The sequence below is a fragment of the Antechinus flavipes genome, chromosome 3, assembly GCF_016432865.1.
Source record: "Antechinus flavipes isolate AdamAnt ecotype Samford, QLD, Australia chromosome 3, AdamAnt_v2, whole genome shotgun sequence".
Classification (NCBI taxonomy): domain Eukaryota; kingdom Metazoa; phylum Chordata; class Mammalia; order Dasyuromorphia; family Dasyuridae; genus Antechinus; species Antechinus flavipes.
The window spans coordinates 59,388,775-59,398,653 of NC_067400.1; the positions used below are offsets into that span (position 1 = coordinate 59,388,775).

Genomic DNA, 9,879 nt, shown 5'->3' on the forward strand with positions numbered 1-9,879 from the left:
ATGGTTCAACTCAATCCCATTTGAAAAGATTTCCTGTAGGAGGTAATACTTAAGCTGAGCCTTGAAGGGAACCAGGGAATCTGAAAATTGAAGAAATGGGAACATCTCAGGCATGGGGAATTATTAAGAAGGGACTCTACAATTTGTGATAATGGAATTTTAAAGAAGTCTAACCTATTGGGAAGCCAAATGCCTGAATGAGACAAGCTTAGCCTACCTAGATAAATTTCAGCTCCCAAATCCAGGACATAGGAACAGACTATGAAGAGAGCCAAAAAAGATACAAGGAGTCTGAATCAAATTGTTCCTAATAAACACTTAACATTAATTCAGCACTTTGTAGTTTTCAAGCTCATTATTGTCATTAATTAGTAAACCTATATAACTTCCCTTTGAGGCAAGTTAAGCATTATTAGCTCTGCAGTACAGATAAAGAAACCATCTATACATTTTAATGCATTTTTTGTTTGTTTTTTGCTTTGTAGACTATTAAGATTCAGAGAGAAGTCATGTAATTTTCAAGAATATGGCAAAATTGTAATTCTCAAAAATTTTTATTCCCTTGAACTAATTTTATAATATCTTGGTATTGCAGGCATGCTTTTTTTCCAGACTGTCTGCTTCCACCCTTTGTCAGCTTCTAGTTTTCACTGACTGTGAACGCAAAGGGCAAAAGAAAGAAACTGCTTTAAATTCAAATCAAATAACATTTATGTACTATGTTCAAGGTACCATAATAGTGGGAATACAAAAACAGAAAATAGGAAAATATCCCTGCCCTCAAAGAGTTAACATGCTCTGGGCCACCAGAAATATATAAATGCAAAGTGTGTACAAGTAATAAAGCATAATTTCAAAAGGGAGAGAGTGCTAACAACTGGGAGATCATGAAAAGACTCATAGAAAATATAATACCTAAGTTTTGTCTTGGAAAAAGCCAATGATAAAAGGCAATGTTGAGGTTGGAGGACTTTCTGGAAACAAGATACTACTGTCTGTCCAAAGACACAAAGATGAACAATTGAATAGCATGCACAAAAAATAATCAATAATCCAATCTGAAATTTGTGAAGGGAAATGTATGCAAGACCATTAGAAAAGTAGGCAGTACATGATTGTAGACAGTCTCAAATGTCAAATGAAGATTTTATATTTTATTGTAGAGGAAACAGGGAGACACTGACATGTTTTGAATAGAGATATGCATATCAGACCTGTGTTTTAAGAACATCATTTTGGCAGCTGTTTATAGGATGAATTATCATACTCAAATAGAACTGATCTCAGTGGATGAATATTAACTTAGGAAACCACAAGTTAGCATTATGTTGTACCTTATTTTGTTAAACATTTCCAAATTATATTTAATCTGGTATAGACTGCACTTGGGAGTTTTGCTGACCACAAGGTCTGTGGGCCTCAAGTTTGATATCTTTTGGATCACAGAAGCACATTGATAAATTAAGTGGTTTTTACAAAGAGGAAATGAAGTCTTGAGCTATGGCAAAGACAAAGCAAAGAGAGAGGAGAGTAAATGATAAATTTTGTAGAGATAGTAACAAGATTTGCAAACTGGAAATCTCTTTGACAGATACTCTTCATTTAAATTTTGTTTTTTGTGTCATCAGCACTTAACATAGTACTTAGTACAAAGAGGGCTGAAGGGAGTGAAAGATAGAAGAGTGAATGTTTATTGGTTGATTGAAGGAAAGAAAGATTCAAAGATGACTTTGAAGTTGTAGTTGATGAGAAAGATGATGGGGCCATTAACAGAAATGAAGAGAAGAGGAAAAGGAGAGAAAAATGTAATAAGAACCACTTTGGAACTTGAAATTCCCATGGGAAATTCAAACCGAGTTGTCCTGTTGTCAGTTGGACTGGAGTTTAGAAATATGACTGGAGGTGGATAAATAAGTTTATGAATCTTCTATATAAGAATGACGAGATCAAAAAGGAGAAGAATGTAGAGAAAGAAGAGAAGGTCCAGTGCTGAGATTTGCATGATGTTCACATTGAACAAAGCAAGATGAAGAGGATACATCAAAGAACATTGAGAAGGAAGAGAACCAAGAGAGAATATAGCCACAGAAGCTAAAGGAAGAGGGAATGTTCAAGAGGAAGTGGTGGTCAGTCTATCAAAAGCTGTAGGGAGGTCAAGAAGAATTGGGACAATAAGATCAGGGGTGAAATAAGGTTGCCCACTATCACCATTACTATTCAATATTATATTAGAAATGCTAGCTTTAGCAATAAGAGAAGAAAAAGAGATTAAAGGAATTAGAATAGGTAATAAGGAAGTGAAATTATCACTCTTTGCAGATGATATGCTGATATGTTTAGAGAACCCTACAAAATCTGCTGAAAAACTATTAGAAATAATCCACAACTTTAGCAAAGTTAAAGGATACAAAATAAATCCGCAGAAATCAATAATATTCTTATATATCACTAACAAAATCCAACAGCAAGAGATACAAAGAGAAATTCCATTTAAAATAACTGCCAATAGTATAAAATATTTGGGAATCTATCTGCCAAGGGAAAGTCAGGAACTATATGAGCAAAACTACAAAACACTTTCCAAACAAATAGAGTCAAATCTAAACAACTGGAAAAAATCAAGTGCTCTTGGAGAGGTCAGGCAAATATAAAGATGACAATACTACCTAATATAATTTATTTATTTAGTGCTATACCAATCAAACTCCCAAGAAACTATTTTATTTACCTGGAAAAAATTACAATAAAATTAATCTAGAAGAACAAAAGGTTAAGAATTTCAAGGGAATTAATGAAACTGTGCCAGACTTTAGACTATATTATAAAACAGCAAATTTGGTACTGGCTAAGAAATAGAGTAGTCATTCAGTGGAATAGGTTAGGATCACAGGACAAAATAGTCAGTAATTATAGCAATCTAATGTTTGACAAACCCAAGGAACCCAGCTTTTGGTATAAGAACTCACTATTTGACAAAAGCTGCTGGGAAAATTGGAAATTAGTATGGAAAAAATTGGGGCTTGACCAACACCTAACATCACATACCAAGAGAAGGTCAAAATAGGTTCATGATTTAGATATAAAGAGTGATATTATAAACAAATTAGAAGAACATAGGATAATTTACCTCTTAGATCTGTGGAAAAGGGAGGAATTTATGACCAAAGAACTGGGGCTCATAATTGAACACCAAACAGATTATTTTGATTATATTAAGTTAAAAAGTTTTTGTACAAACAAAACTAATACAGACAAAATTAGAAGGGAAGCAATAAACTGGGAAAACATTTTTACATTCAAAGGTTCTGATAAAAATTTCATTTCTAAAATATATAGAAAATTAACTCAAATTTATAAGAAAGCAAGCCATTCTCCAATTGATAAATGGTCAAATGTTGGAATCCTTACAAAATGTTAAGTTATTAGAGTTGATAGAGACAATAATTATCTAATTTAGCATGGTTCAGTATGATTGATCTGATCTTACAAGGAGATGTTATGGGCCAGAAGAAACAAGGTACTAAGTAGAACTGATAGAAATAATGCTTGTATTCACACCTTTAGAGAGCTCATATAAGCAAGAAACTCTTAGGGTCAGAGAGCACTCTGGGACAGACACAGAGGCATTCTGGGACAGACACAGAACACTCTGGGACAGACACGGAGCACTCTGGGAGAGCCAGAAGCCCTCTCTCTGAGGCAAGACAGATTCATTCCAACTTTCACCTTGGTGCTGGCTGGAAATATTTGGAATGGTGCCTGGCCTCCTGCACTTCCCCCACTGAGACCAAAGCTGGTCTGAAAGGCTCTCCAGAAAGCTGCCCAGCCCTAGGAAAGGGGACAAGAGATTCATTCCATCTTCCACCTTTGTGCTGGCTGGAGGCTGAAGAAAGCAGAGGCAGAAACAAAGGACAAAGCTGCAAGAGCTCTTAAAAGCAAGGAGAGAGAAAGGCTTCTAAGAAAACTAACCAGGCTATATTGAAAGACACAATAAAATATTTGAACTTTTAGGACCTGACTGCATTTGGGTGATTATTACTTTTAATTGAAACTAAGGCTGCCTCCAGAAAACCTCCCCAAGAAACCTGCTCCCAGAGAGAACCATTATATTATAAAGAAGAAAAACACCACAATCAAAGGATATGAACAGACAATTTTCAGATGAAGAAATTGAAACTATTTCTAGTCATATGAAAAAGTGTTCCAAATCACTACTGATCAGAGAAATGCAAATTAAGACAACTCAGATACTACTACATACTACATACATAGTCAGATTGGCTAAGATGACAGGAAAAAATAATGATTAATGTTGGAGGGGATGTGGGAAAACTGGGACACTGATACATTATTGATAGAACTGTGAATGGATCCAACCATTCTAGAGAGCAATTTGGAACTATGCTCAAAAAGTTATCAAACTGAGCATACCCTTTGACACAGCAATATTTCTACTGGGCTTATATCCCAAAGAGATCTCAAAGAAGGGAAAAGGACCCACATGTGCAAAAATGTTTGTGGCAGCTCTTTTTGTAGTAGCTAGAAACGGAAAACTGAACAGATGCCCATCAATTGGAGAATGGCTGAATAAATAATGGTATATGAATGTTATGGAATATTATTTTTCTGTAAGAAATGACCAACAGGATGATTTCAGAGGGTCTTGGAGAGGCTTGCATGAACTGATGCTAAGTGAAATGAGCAGAACCAAGAGATCATTATACACGGCAACCGCAAGACTATATGATGATCAATTCTGATGAACGTGGCTCTCTTCAACAATGAGATGATTTCAAATCAGTTCCAGTTGTTCAGTAAAGAAGAGAATCAGCTACTCCCAGAGAGAAAACTATGGGAAATGAGTGTGGACCACAACATAGCATTTTCAACTTTCTGTTGCTATTTGCTTGCATTTTGTTTTCCTTCTCAGGTTTTTTTTTTTTTTTTCTTTCGAGATCCGATTTTTCTTATGCAGCAAGATAACTGTATAAATATGTATACATGTATTGGATTTAACATATATTTTAACATGTTTAACATGTATTGTACTACCTGCCATCTAGCAGAGAGAGTGGGGAAAAGGAGGGAAAAATTTGGAACAGAAAGTTTTGCAAGGGTCAAATGTTGAAAAATTATCCATGCATATGTTTTGTAAATAAAAATCTTTAATTAAAAATAATTTTTAAAAATAACTGGGATTAGGTCACTGAATTTAATAGTTGTAAGATGATCAGTAATCTTAGAGAAAGTTGCTTCATTTCAATAGTGAGTAGTTCCTTGTCATATGATAAAAGATATGTAAACAAAGTAAAATATATAAGTGAGATGAATATAGAACATAAAATGGAAGAAATCAACATTAATAATTGTTTCTAGAAATTTATCTATAAAAGGGAAAACATATAGTGTTGGAATCTTTACAAACTGCTAACTCATTAGAGTTGATAGATTATTGATCTGATCTTACAAGAAGATGTTTTGGGCCAGAACCTGAAACAAGGTATTAAGTAGAACTAATTGATACAATGCTTGTGTTCACACCTTTACTCATTGGAGTTTGCATGTTTGGGAGATTTCAGGGTTTAGTATGAGATATCTGAATTCACATCTCCCTTAAAGCTCTTAGGACCAAAGAGCACTCTGGGAAGAAACCCATAATCCCTCTCTCTCATATCCTACAATTCCTCTCTCATATAAAACAGACAGCAGCTCTCGGGAAGAGTGGAGCTGAAGATTGAGAAGGTTCTCTCAGAGGCACAACCAGATTCATCTTCATCTCACACCGCTGTGGTGGCTGGGCTCCTGCATTTCCCCCACTGAGACCAAGCTGGTCTGAAAGACTCACCAGAAAGCTAGCCGAGCCCCAAGTGAAGGAGACAAGAGATTCATTTCATCTTTGTGCTGGATGGAGGCTGAAGAAAGCAGAGGCAGAGGCTGAAGGACAAAACCTTTGGATTTGGAGGCATTTGGAGGGAGCTCTTGGAACCAAGCAGAGAGATAGGCCTCTAAGCTAAACGGGCTATATTAGAGACAATAAAAGATCTGAACTTTTATCACCTGGCTGCATTTTGGATGATTATTTACTCTTAACTGAAACTAAGGCTGCCTCTAGAAAACCTCCCTGAGAAACCTGCTCTCTCTCCCAGAGAGAACCTTTATATTATTTTAAAGAAGAAAAAGAACACCACAATATAGGATGATAGCTTGAGAGGATGACATGGTCAAGTAAAATTTTATTCTGCTTAAGATAGGGGAGGTATAAATCCTCAATGGATCTTAGAAGTCTCCTAGTTCACCCCCTCATTTTATAGATTGAAAATTGAGGTTTAGAAAGGTGTGACAAAGAAAGTGACTTGCCTTAATCATATAGGTAGTAAGTGAAGAAGTCAGAGTTAAAACCCACCTTCTCTGTCTCCAGATGTAGTCATCTTTCCATTATACGATGTTTAAATATGAAAGGGAAGGAGTAATTTGGATAAGATGAATTTGAAACCAGTTCAAATCAAGTCTAAGTGCTTATTATGTATCAGGTATTCAACTAAGTATAAGGAGACACAAAGACAAAAATAAAGTGGACCCTACCCTCAGGAACTTAAAATTTATAGGGTTAAGATATAGATATAGATCTCAGAAGATTCGCAACAAAAAAATTAGTTCAATTTGGTTCTGGTCATTTCTTTATTTCTAAATTTATGTCATTTACTTTTCCCTGTTTGTAATATACTAATTTTTACTTGCATTGAATGTGAATAAAAAAGGGGAAGGTGAGATGAGAAGAGTTGAGATCCAGAAAGAGGATGGATAGAAGGATTAGACTTGGCAAGAAGAAAGAGAAATGCCCAAATTAACAATAAAGGACAAAGAAAGAAAGATGCTAAATGTATCCAGAAAAAAAAACTGAAAAATAGAAAATATGTCTAGAATATTTACATGTGTATATTTACACTGTGTACACACACACACACACACACACACACACCTATTTGTGTCTAATGGCAACGATTACCCAAGTAAGGGAAAAAAAGAAATTAACATGACAACTTGATTATATATTTAAAAGAAACAAATTGTACATCATAGATTTGTAGTTTCATATGCAATCACTTTTTTTTATATTCTGTTATAGAAATACTTGTTTGACCCATAAATTTAAAAGATTTATTTTTTTTAACAGGATTGAAAATTGATTTTTAATGATAAATTACAACTCGGACACAGGGCGGATAGTGGAACAAGAGCAGGATTGTCTATTATAAGACAATTATAAGAGCTTGCATTATACTAATGGTCTGCTCAGGGGCTGGAGCTCTGGGTCCAATGATCAATGCCAGGTCTTGCCAAGAGGCTGTCAGCTTTAGGGACTGGCGATCTGGGAAGGCAGCAGGGCCTTTTTGTTGCAGGGAAAGCGGTAGGGCGATTCCTTTAAACATAGTGTTGCTGCTGCTGCTGCTTCTTGGTGGCTGCTTTGCTGGCCAGGTCCTTGGCTTTCTCAGTAGCTGCTAGAGCAGTTTCCTTTGCTTTTTCAGTTGCTTCCTTAACTGTTTCAACATGTGTCTTAGAAGGTGCTTCACCTTGCAATTTGGCCAGGATGTACTCAAAGCCTTTGATGGTCTTGGTCACATTACTTTTGAATCTAGCTAAGCCAAATTCCTGTACAGCTCTGGAGACCCCAAACAAACTGGAGGAGACCCAGGCCTCCCGTCGGATTTCAGTCCAACCACTATTTTTAGGGTTCACACAGTAAACACATCTTTCCTCCACCACCATCAGCCGAGCATGGTTGATGTTCCAGGTGAAAGTGGTCATGGTCTGGTTCTGTGGGTCCACGGTAAAGTCCTCGAGGATGTACACCGAGTGAGCAACATTGGCAGGAAAGAAACGCTCTGCCCAGCGGGGCATCCTGTTGGTCTTTGTTAGAAGCCGCCTGGACAGCAGCTTCTGGTCAGGAGTCACCTCCCGGTGCACAATGTCCTTCGTCAGCACATGCTTGCTGTAGGGGTTGGGATAACGCTGCCAGAAGGCAGCAAACACTTGGCCCCAGGAGCTCCGGAGCACGCTCTGCCCCAGGAAATACTTCACCATCGTCCCGGCGGGGGTCTGGGTCGAGGCAGCGTCGGGGGAGGGGTGGGCGGGGGCACAGCATCTGGGAGTAGGGGTAGGGAGAGAAGCGTCGCCGGGCTTGCGCTCTCCCTCATCGTCCCAAAGTCAGTGTAGCCGCCGCCTCCACGGCCGCCGTCGCCGCCGCCGCCATGAGGGGGTGTCCCAAAATTTAAAAGATTTAAAAAGAGAATGGGGTGATGGAGAAGAACTGCGGTATGAACAGGGAAGAAGACAGAATTCAGGGAGAATGGGAATGGGTATTATGTTTTGTTGTTGTCATTTTTCCGCAAAGAAGTAAGAGATGAAGATTTATGCTAAGGGAGGGGAGAAATGATATAGGAGGTTTGATGAAAATAGGGGACACTTTATAACAGACATTGGAGAATGTGGTAGAAGCTTAGGAAAGATTGCTTGCAATGGGATGGCCCAGTTAAGTTTAGAGATGAAAAATTTATAAGTGAATTAGTTAATGTGATATTATCCAGGAGTTTTCATAAGCATATATATAGGAACCCAGAAGCCCAGTGATGGGAAGCAAGCTAGAGGCAGGGATTGGACAAGGCATCAATGGCAATGGGACAAGAAGGCAAAAAATTCTGGAGTAATTGATATTTGTAGTGTAAACTCCTGCAAAACAGAGATGTTTAACTTCTGCATTTGTGTTCCCAGCATGTAGCATAGTGCCTGATGTATGGGGTGGGGGGAGGTAATAACTGCTGGTTAGTTGACTGATTGAGAAGGTTCTGGAGAGCAGAATGGAATGAAAGGAGAAGGGAAGAGAAGTAAGTCTCTCTTACTAAGGAGAGATAAGGGCTTGGGTAGAAACCAGGAAGAAGAGAAGATTTTCACCTAATTGACTCTGAATTATGCAAATAGGATAGTAAGAATGTACATGCCCCTGATAGCTTGGGAATGATCCACCAACGAGGACATCATCACTCAATCATTATCTTTGACTCCCAGCAGTCTAGGATCTCATATAGTTCTGAGACCCCAGCAGGAAAAGATTAAAAAGAATAATTATCAGTACCTGGGCACTGGCCTAAACTCACAATTTTCCCTCTCTTCTCCTTACAGAGCCTCAATCCAAAACAATGAGGATTGAAGCATCTTTTAAAATACACCAGATGTGGTAGAAACACTCCCAAGTGCCCCTTTTTGGGGCACTAGAATTTGCAAGCCATCATGATTTATGGAACTTTGAGGAGAGATCTGCTGTTCCAGATACCTGGAAACTGAAGTCTAAGACAGATGTGAGATCCCAGATCTCTATTTCCTAAAGAGAATATGCATTGTTTTCTGGCAGTCTTCTATATGAACCCTTGAGATGGAACCAGGCAGATTCAAAGGCACAGAAAACAGTGTATCTGTGATAACAAGTACCAGGGCAAAGAATCTGCAAAAAGAAAATTAAAATACATTTCCCCTCCAGGAAGTTCTCCTAAAGCCAAGGTCAGAATAGCTTTGTGATTATCTAAAGTGTAAAATAAAATCAAGTTAATCCTTATCTTGAAAAACAACAGTTTGATTCTGTGGACATTTATTAAGCATCTACTAAGGATGCTAAAGATCCCTAAGCACTTTTTTAAAGCAAAGTGCTTAGGGAAATAACAAGATCAAAATCACTTAACTTCTTTTTGCCTCAGTTGTCTCAACTTTAAAATAGAGATAATAGTAGTACCTACCTTCCATGGTTTTTGTGCAGATCAAATGAGATATTTGTATAATACCTCATACAGTGACTGGCACATAGTAGGCATATTATGAATGTGTATTTCA

At 37.6% G+C, this 9,879-nt stretch overlaps 1 protein-coding gene across 1 annotated transcript; it reads right to left on the reverse strand.

Moving 5' to 3' along the window:
* Positions 1-7,290: 7,290 nt before the first annotated feature.
* LOC127557746 (PRELI domain-containing protein 1, mitochondrial-like) lies at positions 7,291-8,117 on the reverse strand. The gene has a single exon (XM_051991044.1). It carries the CDS (start codon positions 8,080-8,082, stop codon positions 7,423-7,425), a length of 660 nt encoding a protein of 219 aa, XP_051847004.1. The 5' UTR covers positions 8,083-8,117; the 3' UTR covers positions 7,291-7,422.
* Positions 8,118-9,879: the final 1,762 nt, after the last annotated feature.